The 22076-nt window shown below is 51.5% G+C and overlaps 2 protein-coding genes across 2 annotated transcripts in view; both read right to left on the bottom strand.

Annotated features, from left to right (window-relative positions):
• Positions 1-3501, bottom strand: part of LOC144101376 (E3 ubiquitin-protein ligase SMURF2-like) — a 121235-nt gene extending 117734 nt beyond the window's left edge. The window contains exon 1 of the mRNA XM_077634508.1: positions 3034-3501. Coding sequence (XP_077490634.1) covers positions 3034-3085 — 52 coding nt within the window. The 5' untranslated portion in view covers positions 3086-3501. The remainder of the gene's footprint in view (positions 1-3033) is intronic.
• Positions 3502-6191: 2690 nt separating this feature from the next.
• LOC144102311 (membrane metallo-endopeptidase-like 1) lies at positions 6192-15785 on the bottom strand. The gene is made up of 3 exons (XM_077635615.1): positions 15560-15785; positions 12195-12604; positions 6192-8240 (listed from the first exon to the last, which is right to left on the bottom strand). Exons 1-3 carry the CDS (start codon positions 15783-15785, stop codon positions 6192-6194), a joined length of 2685 nt encoding a protein of 894 aa, XP_077491741.1.
• Positions 15786-22076: the final 6291 nt, after the last annotated feature.

Genomic DNA, 22076 nt, shown 5'->3' with positions numbered 1-22076 from the left:
CTTTAGGAAGTGGGAGACTCAGGCTAACAGGGACGCCGTAGTGAAGGTCTCCGGAAATTTCGACCACCTAGGGTTCTTTAACGTGCACTGACATCGCACAGTGCACAGGCCCCTTTGCGTTTTGCCTCCATCGAAATTGGACCGCCGTGGCCGGGATCGAACCCGCGTCTTTCGGGCCAGCAACCGAACGCCGTAACCACTGAGCCACCGCGGCGGCTCCCGACACGAAAAACAGGGGAAGCAAGTTATTCGCTTTTTAGTCATTGTTTGGATGTGCGTGTGTATACGCTCCCATTGGCATTTGTACGAGCAAGTTATATTTTTACTATCAGCGTGAAACGAAAGGCAAACACGGACACCGAGGACTCCTTCACATTTTACTGCAACTAAAAACCGATTCTACAGCTGCTTCGGGATATGCGGACTTTTGACCTGCAGCAAAAATGCATTTCCGATAAACTTGGATTAATTTTCTTTTTTCCCCGTCATTCAATTCCGACTCATGAAGTCTGCACCAAAAGGGACTCCGTGGGGACCATTTTCAAGTGAATGGACGTGTAGCCTAGCCTCTGAGATCAGCGAGAGATATGTGTCGACGCAACGGGCGCGTGGGAATATTTGCGAAGTCCGGCGGGAGAAAGAGTACCCAAAGAACCAGCAGCCGAACGCCTCACCCAGCGACCGAACGCCGTCACCAGCGGCTCAGTGGCCGAACGCCGTCACCACTGAGCCGCCCACAGCGACGGGGCGATCGCTACTGCAAGGTAAAAAGGCAAAACAGACATACAAAACAGCGCAGACTGACTTTCGCCCAAAACAGGCGCTGACAAAAATAAAAAAAAGCCTGCACTGTTTTGTTCTACGCGTCTAATTAATAAATAAATAAATTATGAGCAATTTGAAACGCAACTTCCGCCGCAAAGGCTAACTGAGTTGTTCCTAAGCGAGTAATAGAGACCAAGCATTTACAAAGTACGACAGAGCTGAAAAATGTCGGTGTGAAACTCAAGAACGACACACCGGTGAGCCTCTTGAGTGTGTGTTTTGCACGAGTAGGTTCTGTTCACTTCCAAATGAAAGGAATTAGCCAAACATTAAACACATTTAACCACACATGCACAGTCAGTGTTCGGTGGCGTCGAAAAGACCTCAAAACGTATGGCCGGCAAACACATAAACAATGAGGTACAGGTATTTCTTGGTCAGAATTTTTTTTTTTTTTAGACTCGACACACCAGAAAAGCAGCCTGAGTCATAAGGGCAGGACTTGGGCGAGTTTGGCTAGCTAGCCAAATATAAATAGACTTTCACTAGGTCTGGGCGCCGTTTATTATGGCCCCAATATATACGCACATACTCGCGGTGCTTTTGAAGTAAGCGGCTATACTTGGCCGATAATATCAAAACGCTGACGCCGGCACCTTGTTTATTTTTGCCACCTTTCAGGCGTATTCGCGCAGCGGCGTCAACATTTGCGGTCACTGCAACGACCATGGAACACGCAAGGTTTTTGTTGCCGACGCTAAAAATAAAGGTTATCGCTCAACGGTTCAGGCGCCCAGGTCACCACTTAATCATCTTTTTTTTCGGCAGGAAACTAGTGGGCTTTCATGTTATCTCCCTTACTGCTCACAAGGACGACCAGTCACTAACTAACGGTGGAGCAGCAGCATGTTATTACAAACACCTGACGCCACAGATGACAGCCGAAATCCGATTAGTAGCCACTTTGGATGTCAAAAAATAAAGTCATTTCTCGAGGAACGTATTTGCTTTCAACTTTCTAGCCACTTGATTTCTATAGTGAGCTCAGTTTGTCACTGCTTTAGAAGATGACTCTGGTTAAACGAAGACGACACATGTTTACTGCGAACAAAACTCGCAGAAGACGCAGCATGTTTCCTTCCGGCCGCATATCAGACGATCGTCAAGTAAGAACAGACGGCACGCGAGCAAGCTGCTGCGATGACGGTCACTTCCATTGGCGAACCACCGCCGTTGCATCTTGCAACGATGCGCACTTCGGCACTGCGAGCTGGGTTTTGCGGACCAACGCTGTTGCTGCACATATGGAATGAATCGCACCAGTGGGTTCATGGGGCGCTTGGCTGGGCGAGCGAACGACCGCCAGCCTGTCTCCACCACTTTTTTTTTCTCTTCGGTTTTCATTCTAGCGGTGACCGCGCCGTTTGCAGAGAGATGACGGCAGCTGGTGCGCGTGCCGCGATCTCGCCTCGGGCGAAGGAGGCAGCAAGCCAAACGAAGAACCCAGCCATAGCGGAAGAGCCTTCTTTCTTTTTTTTTTTTGGCTGTGGTCCTCCTTTTGCAGCAGCTAGCTAGCGGCAGCGGCGCGTTTTTAATCGAGTCACGCAGAATGTAAATCGCACAACCTCCGACCTTGCGCTGCGGTCCGCGCATGCTAGCACGCACGCACAGACACACGCCGCACTTCTGCTGGCGACGCGATCGACGGATTCGCCTCCATCCGGCTTTTGCCGGAGAATTCGTCTGCAACCAGCCGCACGATGATGCATCGACGGAATCGGTACCCGATAGGCATTGAAGGAACGCAAAGTCCGGACACACGCGAACGATGCAAGTCAAAGTCGTAACTCCTTCCGGTACTTCTCTTTTTTCCCCCGGCGATCCGTAGAGCGCTTTTTTCCCTCCAATAAAACGCGAGTGCGACAAACGCAAGAGCGGCGACCGTCCGTCCGACTCCGTCGAATTCGGAGCGCCGAGGGACCCTCTAGAGAAGCCGTGAATACCACAATTACATGGTTTTAAGCGCGCGTATTAGCGACGGGCAACTAAAATTGCAGTAAAGCAGCTTATTCCACAGAATCGCTGCCCACAAACGCACGACAACGCACAGTTGTTTGGCACTTTGCGTCGGTGGCGAGCTGTGCTGCAGAGGATACGTTAGGCCTAGCGGGGGCCCAACCGAGCCGTTTGCTCGCGTCCGCGGACGCTCTCGAAGGAGACCTCGGGCTGCGGGCGCAAAGCGCGGTGCCGACGGACCAGCAGACTCACCTGTCAGTCTGATCTTCATGGCTCCGTGCCGTCTCGTCGAAGGATTAGCCATGACGGAGCCAGACGGGACGGGGGTAAAACCCCCCCAAACTCCCGGGGCACGCACACACACACACAAGGCAGTGGACTCGACGACGCTCCGGAGTGACGGGATCTTCGCTCGCGCCGATCGGTCACATCGGTCCAACGGACCCACGATCACACGTCATTCCGAACGTAGTACGCTGGGCAGTCCCTTAGATGCATGACCTAGCCAGGACGGCCGTTATAGCGACGCGTTTCCCTGAATCGCCGCCGCACACATTCCGGCGAGACCCCCAAGCACACACACAAACACGCACGCCAAGTCCGACAAGCAGTGCGGAGGCAAAAAAAAACGCCAACCGAACAAACTTTGGCGAGTTTTGTTTGCGGACGGCGGCTGGATGCGGCTAATGCAGCAGCTGGCGCGGAGCAGGTTTGATGGGTGGCGCCACCTTACGTTACTCCGCTGAACTATGGCCAGCGAAGCTCCAGTTTCGTATGCGGAGGACTTTACGAAACGGCGGCTAAAGGTGCTGTAGTCTGTGTGCATAAAACAGAATGGTAAGGCCACGTGATCAAGCCGAAAAGGCGCCATTTACGAGATTTCGCATAAGCCGCATAGTATCTGTTACGCGCGGGTGTTTGCGAATGTTAGTTGATTACGTAAGTTGCGCTGTCCTGTTGCGCTAACAGACCACCAACTATTTTTACTGTCGTAACTACAGCACATAATTTCGTCGATTTTCAGATGAACGGCTACCTCGCTTGAGTTCGCAAATTTCGCCGGATGCGGTACACGTAGGCGGAGCAGCACTTGCTGGTTCTCTCAGGATTAAATTTAGGAAGCGAACCTTACATTTCGAACGAAATGCCTGCTCTGGAATGGAAGGGTCAATGTTTTACGATGTTAGGCATTTCATTTCACCGCTGTTCAGCAGTGGAACTGTACAGCAGAGCGTTTGAAGAAATTTTTGAATGAATCCTGGCACTGACATCTTGTACGAGAAATCTTCGTCGAAGTAAAGTGAGAGAAATTGCTTAATTTCAACATTTTTAGGCAGAGTTAATGCTGTGTCACTTATAGTCGCACGCCCAAGTGACCCCGCATGCGCATGCTCGGCCATGTTGAACGATAAATACCCAGTGACAACACTGGCATCCACGGAATGTGGCCGCGAAATCTTGATGAGACATGCGGATATCCCCAGGAAGTGCGGATAAACTCCCGCAGACATCCCTCACACATCCTTATATGGCCGCACTTTCTGTATCCTTTCTGTCTGTTGAAAGCACCTGAGGACTTGTATAGGCCTTAACAAGGAGATAGTGATTATTGCTCAAATTACGGTGAATTTCCCTGGAAATTTTTATGCGCCCAAGCGGAAAAGAACTTGCTCGGCCCTCGTGAAAAATATTCGCAATAAAGTGTAATTTACATTTTCTGCGACTTAGACGCGAAGAAAGAAATGACTACAGCTGATTGAGGGAGAAATTTCAATGGTGTAGTTGCTTGGCCCTGTTCTGACGTTTTTACCGGTAAAATCTGCATACCATCACACGTTGTCACCGCGAACGTGTTTAACAACAAGTGCGAAACACAGATGATGCTACGAAAACGCTACAAACCTGAAGTCACTGCATACATCCACACAAAGAATTCATTTTAGATCCAGTGGTTCTTGTACGTTAATCAATATTTCATACAGTAGTCTCATCACATTGTTGGGACGGGTTCTTCCGTACCATCCTTCATGAAAGCGAAGGGGCACACTATCTAATCTCGGTTTTCAGTTTACCAATCAAATTCGAGCGTTATTGCGATTCGAGTGCCTTTGGAATTTACTTACGTAGTGGAATTCTGCCAGCACACACTGACGTATACATAAGGCTGCTGCCGGGTGTTGGCCCTGGCCGGGACCCAGGCAGAGCTTAGCGGGCCGGACTGGGCTCAGTAAACCGATAATTTAGCAAGCCTGGGCCGTACAGAGCTCGGGCCTTACTCAAGCTTTGGCCTGGGTCGGGCCTGGACCCCTTCCAGACTGAGCACGCAGGAGCTATCACCATGATGAAAGTTTAGTAACCATGGACTGAACCAATTGAACCGGAGCATTTATTTAACCGCCATTGCCTAATGCTATTCTATAATAGGCCATTGCCTTTGGTGGCACCTAATTCGCGAGCTATATGCCATATAGTGGTCATCTAAATGATTATCCACTGCGTCTATTTGCAATGACTGGTGGGTGGTAAAGAACTGTTCTCCTATAAGAAGCAAGGAATAACAAAGAACCTAAGTACTAAAACACTTAAGGAAAAGTAAACAGTGCTGTGGACAGTTTGACAGCGTGGGGAAGACAACCGCGTATTGTACGCATGAACTGGTGGCTAACCAGACAGCCTGGCAGATAAGGTGGTCGAAATGCAGCGAAGTGAGGAACCCACAATGGCACAATGCGTGGAGCTGACAGCAACATACAAGACTTCATGTCCGCGCTCAGCTGTACGGCCACAACAAAGCAGCAAAGGCAAGAAAAAAAAGCAAGGACTGAAATTCGTCCGGCACTGCTCATCCAGCGTAACCAACACTTGTGTAAACGGCTAATATGGCGGTCACAGCTAGTAGCAGTGTAACAGCTATATACAGTCGCGTACGCACAGATCGCAGGGACTAACGAACTCTGCACACACATTCCTTGCAACCTATAAAGCACCACACTGTGAACACTTTCGCTCAGCACTCGTCGCCTTTGGATTACGCCTGGCTTCGAGATACAGCGAATAGGAAAGTGCGTGCTACTCAGTGACGTTATCATTGGACATCTCTCAAGGCTGCATATTTTGTTCGGAGCAGAATGTGTTCTTCCCTGGCACTATCCTCCAGGTCGTTAGCGAGAACAACAAGCCAACTATAGTTCTCAAAGATTACTGTCCCGGGAGCACAATAATAGGTAACGTGGCCACATTACTCAACATAGAAACAAGTAAATTGTTTCAGGGATGACTTCATGCTCACTGAACCACGGCGTAGTCTGTGATGGTCATGAAGTTCTGTGCAGAGAATCAGGTGACTGCGAATCGGTATCTCAGGAACGGTTTGGGGCATCCGGAATTTGCTAGCTTTCCAGTGGAACCGATCAACCGAAGAAATTGCACTTTTTATGGGGATTCATCTTGGAACCAGTCGGACAGTCGAATGCGCTCGCGAAGGCCGCAGAATTGCGCACGATCTTGTTACAGTCTGCCGTGAAGGCGCTCTGGAAGCCGCGTATGGTGCAGGACATGTAGCACATGGTCATGAAGAAAGCTTGGGCTGGCGAAATGTCCTCTGCGATATAAACAGCGTTGCCGTTGTCGGAGTCTTCCATTGCAGCGTAGGCAATTTCCGTAGCCGGCAACTCCGGAAACACGCTCGCCAAACCGTATGAACTGAGGCAGCTGTCTCTCTCCTGGTAGGCTTTCCTCGTCTCTTCGGAGAAAATGCACTCCACCTCCGTGCCGTTCGGAAGCCAGCGCACGCCCTCTTTGTCCAAAGCCCTGACAAAGTTGTACGCCAGCAAGTACCCGAGGCCGCCGAAGAACATGGAGTTCGTGCCGCCACTGTAGTAGAGCGGAGGATAAACCATATAGGTGGGTACATCCAGGGTGTCCAGAACGTAGTCAAGCCTGGGGTAGGACGGCGGGAAGTTGGATGCCAGCTTCACAGCGTCCCAGTACACCTGCGAGTCGTTGATGCAACGCACTCTCCCGCTGGCACGGTGCATGACCCTGCGTGCCTGGATCCACAGTTCGACGAACAGTTGCCCCGTGCTCGGGTATTCCTTGTAAATTTCCTCCAGCGCTTCGTTGTTCAGCAACTGCTCCTCGGGCCACGCACGCATCATCACCGACCTCAGCTTCTCAATGGCGACGCGTTTGCCGTCGTCGTCTAGCCACGATGCGCCCTCCACCTTCTTGACGGCAGTGGAGACCAGCTTCTGGAATCCGGCGGCAATGACTTCCCGGTCCTTCTCCTTGTCGTCAATGGCGACTTCGAGGGAGAGGACGAGCGCCCTGTACGTTGATTCGGTGTGGAAGCTGCAGAATTGGGAACGGTAGACTTCCACCTTGTGCCTGGCGCCGAAGCGCCTCAGGAGCATCCGGGGCTCGCCTATCGGCACGAACATCTGCACGAACGTCCAACCGAACAGGCTTAAGAGTCGCGGTCGCTGGTAGTCGCCGAGGAGGCCGCTGACGGTCTTCAGGAGGTTCTCGTCGCTCAGAATGACGTTGTCGGTGGCTGCCAGTTCTGGACTCAGTGCTAAGTTTTCTCGAAGAAGGTTCATCCAGGTGCCCGCGGTGATTGGCTCCGAGTGGTTTCCAATGTCTGCCAAGCGGAATGCAGCCGGGGTCCTCATTACAGTAAAGATCATTCCGCAGAGTTGGATCAGCACGGTGCCCTCCATGTTGCGCGTTTCCTCGATGGTAGCCTGGAGGGAGGCATCGTCCACGGGAGCCGTGGTGTTGAGGTGGAGGTCCCTGTAGTAGCCCATCCAGTACACGGCGTAGCTTCTGCGGTCCTTAACAGCCTCGTACTGGTTCATGAGGAACGGCAAAGATGGGGCGGGGCTGAACGCCAGCAGCCACTCTCCACGCCGGGTGAGAACGCGGATTTCGAACCACAAGTGGACCTGCCACCTGTAGGACAACGCCACCAGCAACCCCAGGGGGTCCGCGTCGGCCAGGGGTGGCTCCGGCCAGCTGAGACCCATTTCCCTCATGAGTGCCAGGAACTGCGGCAGGTAGGCGCCGCCGTGGTCCTCTGCGTTCATGCAGTATTTGTACATGTCGAGGGCCTTGGCAGCCACGGGGAACTTCAAGGCGCCCTTGATGAGCAACTCCCTGAAGATCGCGAGCCGCGAGAAGGCCATGTCGTCGACGGGCGTCTTGACGTGCTCCCTGCGGTCCGTCGGAGGCAACCAGGAGGAGCACACGTAGGCGGAAAAGTCCTCGCACGGGTCGATGCTCCTGTTGAGATATCTCGTCAGGAGCTGCGCGTGCAAGCGGCAGGGCAGTGTGTCGCAGTGCTCCGTCCCTGCTGAAGACGGGGTGTGACCTCCCAACACAAACGCGATGAGGGCCGCGAGCAGCAAAACCGTGGCGAGGCAAGCGACCCCAGCGATGGCCCTTTTCTTCCCAGGAGTGAGCTGCAAGAAAAGTTAGAAGGGGTCATTGAAAAGGTTGCGTTGTAATGAAATACGGCGAACGCACGACAGGACACGACACAGGCAAAGGCGTCCGCAGAACTTTTTACAGGAGGGGCACCCGACGGGCGGGGATGGGGGAGGCGGTGGGTTAGCACCACGGTGTACATTGTTAGCACCACCAAGGCACTATTTGCGCGCGCGCGCGTGTGTGTGTGTGTGTGCGTGCGTGCGTGTGTGCTATCTAGCCACTGCGCGTGCCCAGAAACATGCACAGAAAGAAACCAGATGGTACGGCACACTATCTATATTGCTGCGAATATTTGCAGTGTTTATTCGTTTTTTCAAATCTGCCGCCACACCACCTTATCGCTTTCTTTGCGACGCTAGACGCGACTAGATTTATCTCGATTGATCACAGCCAGGCAGAGCTGATTCTACGTTTTTCCGGAATGTTCTAGTAATTTTGCACGCTTGATCTCGAAAGTTCGCTATCAGCTTTAAATTGAGCACGGCCGACAGCGGCGGGCATTCTGTTCGTCGTCCGCCGAGCACGCTTGCCGCTTCGCTGTAGCCGAGAGATTCAGGCCATTTTGGGTGCAGGTCAGAACAATACACAGTTTTCTTTAGGAAGACCTTGTCCTTGTCCGTCTTCATCGCTGCCTCGACTGCCGTCACGACTTGAAGGGGGCGTCCGGAACATAGAAGGCTACCCAACACCTCCACCAGATGTCACGCAGTCGTGACGGCAGTCGAGGCAGCGATGGAGACGGACAAAAGGTCTTCCTAAAGAAAACTGTTTATTGGGCTGACTTGCACCCAAAATGGACTGAATCTCTCGGCTACGGCGAAGCGCCAAGCGTGCTCGGCGGTAGTCGAACAGAATGCCCGCGGCTGTCGGCGGTGCTCAATTTAAAGCTGATAGCGAACTTTCGAGATAAAGCGTGCAAAGTTACTAGAACATTCCGGAACAACGTAGAATCAGCTCTGCCTGGCTGTGATCAATCGAGATAAATCTAGTCGCGTCTTGCGCCGCAAAGAAAGCGATAAGGTGGTGTGGCGGCAGATTTGAAAAACGAATAAACACTGCAAATATTCGCGGCAATATATACGTAAATGCGCCTCCACAATGTGATGAAATCAAAAAAAGGGAGGTAAAGCGTGGAGGGGCGATTGTGCTAACTCTTTGCACCAAATCCGTGTCTAATGGCAAGAATGCTTCCAGGTGAAATGCACCTATACAACCCCCGGTCTCCCTTGCAAGTATCCTGATTATGCAGGCCCACCCCAGCCCGAGCTTGACGCCCTTATTACAGAACCAGAATTTCGTGCCGCCCTATTGAAATTACGGAATACCGCTCTCGGAGATGATGTAATTACCAATTCAGCTAACAGAAATCTTGACGATGCTTTCACCTCTGACTTAGTCAACAACTTTAACGAATGTTGGGAGGCAGGTACTCTCCCTGCCTCGTGGAAGCATGGAAAAATTATTTTTATTACAAAACCCCACAAGTCTATCACCCTAGACAACATCCGCCTTATTTCTCTTACATCCTGTCTACGCAAGCTCTTCGAGCACATAATTCTTGCTCGCCTAACAACGTACATGGAAGACAACCACCTTTTCCCCCACAGTATGCTAGGCTTTCGTGCGCATCTATCTGCGCAGGACGCCCTACTTCAAATTACGCATGACGTGCTTGATGATACCATCCCCCACCACACTAAAGCTATCCTGGCAGTTGACTTCACCAAGGCATTTGACAGAATTCGACACGATGCCATCTAACGGGAACTGCAGGCTCTACAGGTAGGCCCTAAAACCTACAATTACGCTCGCGCGTTTCTCTCGGGCCGCACTGCCTCCCTGCACATAGATCAGATTACCACATCCCCTTATACACTCGGAGAGCTCGGAACCCCTCAAGGTACGGTCCTTTCTCCCCTTTTCTTTAACGTTGCTCTCATCCCCCCAGCTCACAAACTGGCTCTAATCCCTCACCTAAAGCATACCCTGTACGCTGATGATATTACCACATGGACCACTCATGGCTCTGACGGGGAAATTGAGGAAACTCTTCCGTTAGCAGCAGACACCATCTCCTCTCACGCGCCATCCATCGGGCTCGAATGTTCCCCATCTAAGTCCGCGCTCTTCCTAATTAGGCCCAAAATCTAGCGCAAACTCGCCCATCCAAATCAATTTAAAAGGATCCCCTATCACCATCACACCCGCCCTCCGCATCCTTGGCCTCCATTTACAGGATTCTGGGCGAAATGAACATACCCTTAGAAGGCTCAAGGCCTCCACGCAACCCGTGTTGCACCATCTACGCCGAGTGTCCTCCCTTAACAAGGGTTTAGACGAAGCGGACAACATGAAAGTAGTGCACGCATTTACGCTTAGCCGCATTCTATACGCAACCCCATATCTCAAATTGAACCGCACGGAAACCGAACGCGTGAACGCAATGATCCGCCTTGCGACTAAGGCAGCCCTAAACCTACCTCGTAGCACTAGCACAGCCAAACTTCTTGCCCTAGGCATGCATAACACCATTCAGGAACTAGTTGACGCGCACCTTCAGACACAGTACCTTAGACTTGCCACGAGTGCCACTGGCCGCCATATACTCTCCTCCCTTCGCATCAACATACCCGCTAACCAGTCAACCCCTATAGCCATCCCTCGACACATCCATACACCTCTCGTTGTGAAACCCCTTCCTCGAAACGTCCATCCCCAATATCACATCCCTCGCCGAGTAGCTCGCGCTAATGCCCTCCATAAGTATTATGGGCAAGCCCCCGATGCCGCTTGGGTAGACGCCGCATGTACATAGCGTATAAAGCTGCAGCAGTTGCCTACAATCCAACCCTACCTCACCCCCTAACTCATCGTCTTCCCTCGGGCTCTACGCCTGAGCAGGCAGAGGAGACCACCATCGCCCTAGCCCTTGCACATTCGGACGCCCCAATACATCTTCAGCGACTCCAAAACGGCTCTGTCCAACTTTGCCAGGGGCTGGATTCCCGCCCCTGCCTGGCAATTGTTGACTCCCCTACCCAAAATTTACCGCGCAGAGTAGAGCTTCAGTGGGTGCCGGCTCACTCTGGGAACCCTGGAAACGAGGCTGCCGATAAATTGGCCCGAGGTCTGATTTGCCGGGCTCAGGACAGTCTCGATCCAGGATTCTCGAGGGAGCGAGCGCACACCTTTGCGGAGCTCACGCAAATACCCCGTTTGGACCGTCGGACTTACCCTCCTCCCCACCCCTCTCTTACGCACTCCCAACAGATCCTCTTCAGACGCCTTCAGACCCGCTCTCTGTCATCCCCTCAGCTTTTATCCCACTATTGCGGCACATCCCCTGCATGCTCCCTATGCGGTGACCCCCACGCCACACTCTCCCATATCCTTTTCGGCTGCCATGCTGACCCTCCCCCGCGGGGACAGCACGCCATCTCGACCTGGGAGGACTGGGAGGTCCTGCTTCTGTCTGCAAACCCGACATCGCAGCTTGCTGCGGTGACTCGGGCTGCCGATGTCATGTCCCGGCATGACCTACTTGATGCAGTGCGGGACCGCGCAGTGGCCCAGGGACCCAGCTGGGTCTAAAACTCACTTGCTCAAGAAAGATTTTCTGTCTGTTGTCTGCACAAAAAGTGACACACATACTAATAACTCACTTTGAACTGGCGTCGAAATCTGTTTTCCGACTTTAGCAGGTCGGGCGATGGTACCCACTAGTTTCGCAAATAGAAAACGGCAGCTCTTCCGCTCTAGACCGGAAGGCGGATAGTGTGAGGGAAGCTTTGGAGAGAAGATAGTGCAGGGGAAGGGGAGGTTGACGGCGGTACTTAACCTAGGCGGCAGAAACGCTATAGGGAGGGGCTTTGCCAAAAGCCGCCCTCGCTGGCAAGCGAACAAAACTGACCACGCATGGCACTCACCCCAGCCTTGGACGAGGTGCGCCCAGTAGGGTGCCCATAGCTTCCGCTGGACATATCCATCGTGCCTTTCCTGCCTCTGGAAATCCAGCTGGTCTCCTTGGCAGACATCAGGAAGGAGCGACGGCTGGTCGGACTGCGCATCTCCGCACCAGCAGACCTCTTGAAACCCGAGGCCGCCGTTGCGTCGGACAGTCGTCCCCTTGTGGGCAGTGGCGGATGCTGCTGTGGCGCGTCTAGCGGTCCAGCCGCCGGAAGCCGATCTGGGCCGTTTGCCATGGCGTCGCCGGGCTCCGCGTGCGGCGGTAGCGGCGCATTGCAGTTGGTAGGAGAAATATTATGCGCGGACTTGCGTCGAAGGGAGTGGGCAGTGGCACCGCCCGACGACGCTTGATGCTGCGTAACCGTTGGCGCTGCAGAAAAAAGCAAGAACGAAACGTTACCGGGAAACTGCTTTGTAGCGTAAAACTGATCGGACAAAGTCTTAAGGATGGATGCACAAGCTTCGGTCAGGAAATCGCACTGGACCCTATTTTTTCGTCAACGGAAGCTGAGACATGGTGTAAATAGGACTGCACCTAAACCCCCCCCCCCCCCCCCCCGCCACATTACACACCCTGCCCAAGCCCATTTCTTTCTCTTGACTTCGACTAGGATGTCATCAGCCAGCATTTGTTCCGTCACCCACTCTGCCCTCTTCCTGTCTCTTTAACGCTGCACATCGTTTGCCTTTTAATAGGTGGCTGTGTTGTGCAAGTTGAACCCATAGCCTCCACGTGTCTGCTCCATAGGTAAGTAGCGGTAATATGTAGCTGTTACATAGTTTCTCTTGAATAATAATGGTAAACTTCCATTCATGATTTCGGAGAACCTGCCAGATGGGTTCGTTCCACCCCATTCTTAATCTTGTAAATCCGGATACAACTAAAAAATGGAGTGGTTTTTCCCCGTCAAACGACCCCCTTCCAGCCGATGGCGTCGGCCGATTCTGGTGATCCTGGTAGCGTAACAATGCAGGGAGAGGATTATAACCGAACATGGAGGGAGGGGACTATCCCCTTTCATCTGCCACTATCTGCATTGTCGCGTTCGCAGGGTCATGACAGTCGGCCGATATCATTCATTCATTCTATGGTTTAATTACATATTAAATTATACATTTCTTTTTATTTTCCTTATTTCACACTGTTCAAATATGTATATGTTAATGCATATAAAAGTGAATTGCAATGGGCAGCTTTAGAAAGATGTACAAACGAGAAGTGATGATCGACTGCATTCAACAAGTTTGCGCATAGTCGTTTCAATTCCGCTAATCAAACTCATGAAGCTTCTTTTAGGACATGATTGGTTTAGGATACACAAACGAATGCATTAAGCCTGGCTACGAAGCCAACTATAGTTCAGCCCCATTGTGTTTACATTAATAATGCCATATAGAACTGAAGGCGCTTCCTCCTATGAAAACGATGGTGGGGGGCGGGAGCGCGATATCCTGTGTTCCGCGGTACCCGAGTCAAATGCTTTCTTGTAATCTATGAAAGCTATATTTGGGGGTTTACCGCCTGAATGAAACGTGCGAATATGGTCTATATTCGACTATCCTTTACGGCAGCCTTCCTGACAATTTGGTTGACTGAAGCCTAAGGTTTTCCTGACTATTAGCGATTAGCGATTACCTTTGTAAACAACTTGTAGGCAACTATGAGTAAGCTGATTTCTCTAATTTTTAAAGTCCTTTATGTCCCCTTTCTTATGGATTAAGATGGTGTCAGCGTTCTTCCAAGCTTCCGGTACCCTCGAAGTAATAGGGCATTGCGTCTACAGTGTGGCTAGTTTTTTTCTGGCGCAATCTCCTCTCCGTCCTTCAACAGATCTGTTGTTACGTGATCTTCACCAACAGTCCCCCCCCCCCCACCCCCCCATTGCATTTCTTCTATTGTCTCTCTAGTTCTTGTTTCGTTATTGGGAGGATGCCCCATTCCTGTGTGATACTCTCTCTCTCATTAATGTTCGATTACATTTTCTGCTTCATAGATTTGTGTAAAGCTCTTCGGCTACTTTATAATCACATCTATATCTCTAATGGCATTGTCCTCCGTCTTTTAACGCATACATTTGATTTTTGCCTATGCCTAATTTCGGCTTAACCGCTTCCAGGCTGCCTCCGTCCCGCAGAGCATGCCCGATTCTCTGCATATTGAACTTTATGTCGGATATTTTGCGTTAACTACTGGTTTTTACAGCTCTACAAAAAAAGATGTGTGTTTTTTTCTTGGGGGGGGGGGGATATTCTGCAACCATCCTACCGTCTACTTCTACTGCGCACTCTGTAATGGTAGCTATTAGATTATTGTTCATTGCTTGAACATTAAGGTCGTCGTCGACTACTAAAGCCGAATAAGTGCTGTGCAGCGAGACCTTCATTTCGTCTGCTGCTGTGGTTGGTCAGCTGAGTAATAAAGGATGCCGCGGACCAACGTGGACCATGTCCCATTGTTACCAGCTGCTTTTTTATTTAAGTTGCATCCAAACTGCCGCTGCTTTTTAATAAACTCGGAACAATCTTCGTGACTGATGTGTAGAAAAATTTAAATAAATTATGAATTTTTATTACTTTTGTGCAACTATTACTTCTGGCGCAATATTTATGTCAACTGAGCTATGGCAGCATAAAGAGGTCGTGGGCTTGGCTAGCGGCATGTGGTTGTTTTTTCGTCTACTTTCTAATCAATACTCTTTCAGGCAAAAAGTGCTTACGCCGCTAATTTTACATTTATTAACACCGCGAATTGATGAGAAAATACATTTCCCTACGCTTTCCTCCGTTTCACCGACTGTTCGATTGCTTCAAATGTGCGACAAGTACAACCAGCCATTCATGTCCCTTACTCTACCTGCTGAATCCGTAGCTTCATTTTTAAAGAAAGGATCCAACTATGGTGTTTAGTGTCTCTGTTGCCGGATACAACTCGACTTTACGGTGAAACCCCGCCCCATTCAGGACAGCTACACAGAATTTCTCCACACCTAAAAGTCGTCCGTTGTCCAAGCTTTTCTCGTTATACCGGAAAAAGAAGCTATCTATACGAGCTAAATTTTTAGTTCAAGATATTTTATGTTTCTGGTTCGTTTAACACAGCCAAACATTCAAAAGCTGATCTCGTTTGCTGTTGCGACTGGTTAGCGGGGTAGCAGTATACGCCGCGGACCATGCCCCATTGTTACAAACTGCTTTTTTTTAGTTGTATCCTAATACAACCCTTCAACTGCACCTGCTTTTTAACAAACTCAGTGTTGCCGGTAAGGGGTTCTGCAGTGTCGCCAACATAAACGATATCAGTGTGGGAGGAGTGAAATTTACTCACCCGTTACTCTGTCCATCTTGGAGTCCGTTGCCTCGTGGGGCCGTTCTTCTGCCACCGGCTTCTCTTCGGTAATTCCGCTCGCCGCTCCATTGATCTGCTCTTTCGAAAGCGACGGCTTCTTGCCCTTGGAGCTCTTCTTGGAATGCTCGCCGCCATGGACGGACGCTTTCCTGGCGGTGCTCGCGTCTTGCCGGTAGGGCGCAAGTTGTTTCTTTTTTCCGGCCATCTCGCAAGGTTTTTGTACTGCATGGACATCACGGGTAACTGAAACGTCTGTCAGTAATAACTGTTCATCACAGACCTCTACATTGACAACTGGGGTTTCGGAGGAAGGCCCATTACAGACGCGCGCGCAGAGCACTCAATGCTTAAACCGGAATCACAAACGCGTTCAATTGTGGGACTGGTTTGTCTGTTGGATGTGATTGATTAATTGCGTCATGACTGAGATCCTACGTACAGCGGCAGATAGAAGTAAACAGAACACGCTGTTGATTGAAATCACGCCTTTCCTATTGGAAAAGAAGGGACACTGTTCATTGGAGAACGCACGAGCGTCAACTGCCACCATGCACATACCATGGCTGCAAATTTAAATTAGCAACGAGTAAAAAGTGTTCGCACGTGGTAGCGTTGCTCCATTTACTTTTGTCCCCTCCTGTATGCTGGCGCAGCACCACCTTGAAAGTCGGCGCTGCGGACGTCACCGGCGCCGACGGCGCGAAATTGAGGAGCTAAGAGCTCTCTAAAAAAACTGGAAGATTATTTCAACATTGCAAGCACTTTTTTGTCGCACAGGGTAATATAAGATCCTCATGTTGTAAGAGGCGTTATTACAGCATACACACGTAGCAAACGGAACTAAGTCAAGCATTCATTGCTCAGAATACGACGCATTATCGAGTAAGTATCGGATCAATGGAGACTCCACCACACCACCATAAACTCTGTGGGTCCCACAAAAACAACGGCTAACTGCAGTAATAATAATTAATAATTGGTTTTTAGGGAAAGGAGATAGCGCAGTATCTGTCTCATATATCGTTGGACACCTGAACCGCGCCGTAAGGGAAGGGATAAAGGAGGGAGTGAAAGAAGAAAGGAAGAGAGAGGTGCCGTAGTGGAGGGCTCCAGAATGATTTCGACCGCCTGCTGATCTTTAACGTGCACTGACATCGCACAGCACACGGGCACCTTAGCGTTTTTCCTCCATAAAAACGCAGCCGCCGCGGTCGGGTTCGAACACCCCTATGCAGGCAAATCTAATTTCTACCTGCAGGTGAGGCCGCGAATGTTGAAATTGAAAATGGTTTTTGGGGAAAGGAAACGCCGCAGCAGCTGCCTCAATTCTGGGCAGACAGCTGAACAGCGCTGTATGGAAAGGGATAAAGGAGGGACTGAGAGAGGAAAGGAAGGAAGAAATGCCGTAGTGGACGGCTATGGAATAATTCCAACCACCTGGAGATCTTCAGCGTGCACTGGCATCGCACAGCACACAGGCGCGTTTTGCGTTTCGCCTGCATCAGAACGTGGAACGCGGCCGCCGCGGTCGGGTTCTAACGCGGGTACTCCGGATCAGTAGGCGAGTGCCATAACCACTGAGCCACCGCGGCGGGTCGTTCCGTTGCCACATGTTGCGCTAACCGACAGCACAATAAGCAACCCTCATTGAAGTTTGCCGAGCCGATCGCGGGCCGCAACACAGCGTAGCGAAAAGGAGGAAGGATTTTTCACGCTCAGCCGTTAAGCAGCCGTGTTTTCGCCACGCCACCTGTCGTCGCTTCAGCGTTCCGGTGAAGAAACAAATGGCATGCGTCGAGCCTAACTCGCATATGGCGAGAGAACCTATAGGCAAGGAAGGCTATCGGCAAAATGCGCGCCTCTCATCGTTGCAGATGTTGACTCCCTATGTCAAGACACAAACGTCGGGCCTTCCGTGGTCTTGCGACTGCCAACAGCCAAGCGGCTGTAGGACGGCAGAGCCACCTGAGTACTTTGAGTGTCCTTGTATAGGAGGCACTGGCAGTACCAGTATGCAGAGTACCTCCAACACCAAATGCAGTTTAACTCCGAGAAACAACGTCATAAAGCTGCCGCAGTAAAATTCAGGTGGTCATAACCGAAAAAAAAATGCTAACCGTGGGGTACAACTACCCGAAGTGATAATACATGGACTATGGAGGGCGCCACAGTGGAGGGCACCGTAATAATTATGAAGTGGCGTAGGCACTGTCAGCATTCTGCCGCAAAATGCTAATTAGCGCCCTCCACACACACACTTATTAATATTACGCGGGTTGTTCACCCTGGCCAAGTCCGGGAAACCATTGGCGAATACGGCCCTCCAGGCCTGAGCGATCAGCTGGCGCTGAAGGGGGAGCTCTGTGTGAGTCAGCTTCGCCACCCACTGCTCATGGCTGAGTTACTGTGAACTCTACGCTTTACGTGCAGTTTACACACGCACACATAAGTGACCGGCAGGAGCTGCGCTCTGCCGTCAATGGCGTTCTCCGGTCTCCTAGCGGCCCCCCATGCCTGTCAGCCAGAAAAAACCTTCCCGCTCACCGCCGATGTGTCCCTCCTTCAGCCCGAGAAGGGACGATGCCAGACCGAACCAGGGCAGGGCGAAGAGTCGGTCAGCAGGGCTGGTCACCGTGACTGCACCGCAGGACGGGATATCTTCTTCTGCTTCGCCGCGAGAGCACCCGCTCGCATGCCCATATATAGCGCGTGGTCAGCGAGCAGACCGCGCTTGGCTGCTCCTTCTTCCTTCTCACATTCAGTTGAGCGTTCAGTGCAGAAATAAATTTCAGTGAAAATATTCATCAAGAGATCCCCCCGACTGCTGATAACGAGGTGTAAAGCATGCATATAGCGGGTGTTCCATTCAACATATAAGAGGAGCACGACAGGGCAGCTGGGAACGGGTAGCGCGATCGAAGCTAGCGGGCGGCGGAGAGTAGGACAGCAGACTGGCCGGGACGGCGCCGCGACCTGAGAGCTGGGGCATCGCCGTTTGCTTGAGCTCGACCTCCCAGTTCCTCCCTTCGGCTCCTCCTTTTCAAACATCGGTTAGTTCAGCCTCCCATCCTTCGCCGTTGTCTCTGGTCCGCCGTCATCTCCACGGACGTCACCCGCTGGCCGCTGCCTTTGTCAGCCTCCCCTCTATTCGAGATGGGCAGATGCTGACAAAACTTCACTGAGCGTAACGGTAGGGGATTTGAGGCAAGTCATCTAGAGTGCCGCAGACCGTGGGGACCTTTCGATACGCCGCGGCCCGGCCTTGACTCTATTTCCGGGTCATCACCGGACCTTAGCTGATCCCAAGCTTCTTTAGAGCATGCATACGACTGGTGGCCCATTCAACACATAACAGGAGCACGCAACCTCATATTCAATTCAAATCATTTTACCAGAAGCCACTCTTGTGGTTCTTCGTGCACGTGAACCGCAGCAAGAACTCGGTCAATGACCTTTTCTGGAGGCTGGCATATCGTGGCATATCGTGCCCCGGCGGAACGATTCCCGTATTTGGACATCGGGAGAAAGATCGCTAGTAAGGAGACGTACGGCACATGTTACTATGTTCAGAAACCGCCGACGACTCCATTTGTACGGGGCTTAAGTACGTGGTCCGGTCATTACAACCCCGTTGGAATGGAAAGTAGATAGACAAAGGCAGCTTCCGGCGGCCGCGGGGATATAGGCAGACAGCGGCCAGGGGCTACTGCTAAGGATTGGAGGCGAAACAAAGAAACCGAGGTTTGAAAAGGAGCCGACACTCCTTCTCTCCTACATTCTTATCCTACTCTCTCTCCATAAAGCCTCCTTCCAAGGTAACTCTCCTTGTCCTTCCTGGACAGCTGCCCTACGGATTGTTTCCGTTGCAACCACCGAACGCAATCGCCATCCTTCCACAGTAACCATCCTCCGGTTGGGTTAATTCCTCCGCTCTCCCGAAACCCTTCTCCTTACACGGTAGCCACCCTCTGGATGGTTCTTGTGGTGACACCTACCGGTAATGTCTTCCTCCCTGAGCAGTAACCACCCTCCCGGTGGTTCCCATAGCAACGAATACACCTGTTACGCCGACGACCATGACATACTACTACTACCGCTACGCGATACCTAGGAGCGGGCTCTTAACAGCTATCGCTGGAAAAACACCTGACCATGCACCCACTCGCGCGCCATGACAGCAGTGCTCTCAAACGAGCAATTAATCAACGAATCACGCCCCACTAGCCAAGCTACATGTATACTACCCAAGTGACAAGGCATATGATCCATGCAAGAGCAGCCAGGCAACTGGAAATTCACGTTCTTTCTATAATGCACTATAACGCCAGTGGCATCGACACGGTTCGCGGTAGAGATATATGAGGCCTATAAACACAAAGCTGCAAAAGTGTCGGCAGGCACGGCAGCTTCGTTGATCAGCCGCGATTCGTCCTCTCTCGATACCTTACTGGAACCCTGAAATGATTTCGATGGGCATATTCTAGTGTAACAAATACTTACGGGTGATCGTTGCGGGTTGTGGTGGTGGTATTGACTATGTACAAGGAGGTTTTTGGACCCAATTCCTCAGAAATCAAGGCGGAGCTCCTATTCCGGAGCTCCAATGCCGTCTAGAGCCGCTCGCACCCTGGCGACCAAGGTCTGTTGGGACTGTAGGTCATGGCAGCTGGGCAGCGCCGCCTCCCAGGCCTCCCTAGAATGGTGGGAGATGAAGGACTGGGAAGGATGGGGATTGGAAGGGCAGGCCCAGACCAGGTGGAAAACGTCCGAGGACGTCGCTCCAAACAGGCTGCAGCCACCATGAAATTATGAATTGAAGTTTTTCAATACTGCCGGGCACAACATTGTATTTGTAAAAAATTTGAGAAGCAGCCGTTCGGCTGCTCTTCGAAGACCCTTAAAGGGTCCGGAGAGCGACGATGACTGTGCTTATAGCATGTCGTGATGTGTTTGAATGTAATTAGAGATTGAGTAGGCTTCTAGAGCAAGTGTTAGTGCCCAAGCAGAGAGCGCGCGGGCCACCTGATCAGCTAAACCATTGCCCTGTCCCTGGTGGCCGGGAGCTCAGATGAGGTTACAATTTGGAGGGTCGCTGGACCAACAGCAATTTTGTAGGATGCGCCAGGCGAGAGGAGGTATCCAACCCAGCTCATAGTTCCGACAGGCCCCCTTCGAGTTGGTAATGATGTGTTTCACTTGTGGGAGGGAGAGTGCGAGCGCAATCACGATTTCCTCCGCGTGCGTTTTGCTGTAGGCGCGGAACGTGAGTCCTGCCACTGTGGTGGTGTTGTGGACCACTGCTGCGGTGAACCACCCCCCACGGTAGGGGCCGGCTATGTCCACGCAGTACATGTGCTGTTGTCGACCATAAAGTCGCTACAGTGCTTCCGCACGCGCCTGGCGACGGCCATTGTGATGTGACATGTTGCGGGGAATGGGTCGGTCCCTGAGGGCGCATCTCCAGGGCTCTGGCGCTCGTACCCGTTCCTCAAAGGTGATAGTGTGTGATGTGGAGTCGGTCAAGAATGCGGCGACCGGATGGCGTTTGTGATAGGCTCGTATATTGGTTGACGAGATGGGCGTCTCGGAGTTCCCGATGGGTGTTGACCACCCCCAGGTCCAACTAACGCTGGTTGGATGTGGTAATGGTAAAGTCAAGAGCACGCTTGATGACTTTACGGTGCATGACCTCGAGTTGGTCCTCGTCGTGTTTGCGCATGTGAAGGTAAGGAGGTGAATACAGAATTCTACTCGTTACAAAGGCATGTGCCAGCCGATATGCATCTTGGCTTCGATTCGTAACCCACCACGTTTATTGGAGACTCGGCGTACCATGCGACCGACCTGGTCAACATACATGTGGAGTTTTGCGAGTGTTCTGTCCGGTCGTTGTTGGTGAGGGCCGAGGATGCGGATCTCCTTGGCCTCTCTAATCGGACCCGAAGGGAGTGTGAGGTAAATTAAAGGCAGTTGCGGGTATTCTAGTAAAATTTGAAAGCTCGCAACCGATTAGGGCGACACCTGATCGAACGGCGTCCCCGACTCCGATGACGTCAGTGGGCAGACTCGGTGACACCCAATCAAGAACAGAGCTGCAGATGCCCCTCGAAGGAGGCCTTCCAGCCAGTAGTGTGGGCCGGTCCTCAAGAGATCGTGCTTAATGCGTGGTTTATCACTTCGCACCTGTACATATACGACTCCTGTGATGTCACGCTACGAGGTTCAAGGGGATCAACAATGACGTCATGAGAGCCAGTTGACGGCATTCTTTTGCCGCCCCCCCCCGTAACTTTGATGACGACATGTGGCTGTCTTGTCGAATACGTGCTGAAGTATAGTTAGATGCGAGTGTGCAAAAGTTGCACACGCATTTTGGACCCGTTTGAAAACTTTTCAGAACTATTACATTGAAAATTCGATTTAAAAAATCAACTGCGTCGACCGAGACTCGAAGCGAACCGTTGTACTGAACATACAATTTGAAAAAAATATTGCC

Source organism: Amblyomma americanum, chromosome 8 (genome assembly GCF_052857255.1).
Source record: "Amblyomma americanum isolate KBUSLIRL-KWMA chromosome 8, ASM5285725v1, whole genome shotgun sequence".
NCBI classification, from domain to species: Eukaryota; Metazoa; Arthropoda; class Arachnida; order Ixodida; family Ixodidae; genus Amblyomma; species Amblyomma americanum.
Note: the sequence above shows the minus strand (reverse complement) of the source record. Positions and strands in the feature narration are given on the sequence as shown.

What these genes read in the sequence shown, in the direction of transcription:
- LOC144102311 (XM_077635615.1), bottom strand. Translation starts at nt 15,785, where the DNA reads ATGGCCGGAAAAAAGAAACAACTTGCGCCCTACCGGCAAGACGCGAGC. An exon ending in CAAGATGGACAGAGTAACGG is followed by an intron (nt 12,605 to 15,559) that starts GTGAGTAAATTT and finishes TTTTTTCTGCAG; the next exon opens with CGCCAACGGTTACGCAGCAT. An exon ending in GCACCTCGTCCAAGGCTGGG is followed by an intron (nt 8,241 to 12,194) that starts GTGAGTGCCATG and finishes CTTTTCTTGCAG; the next exon opens with CTCACTCCTGGGAAGAAAAG.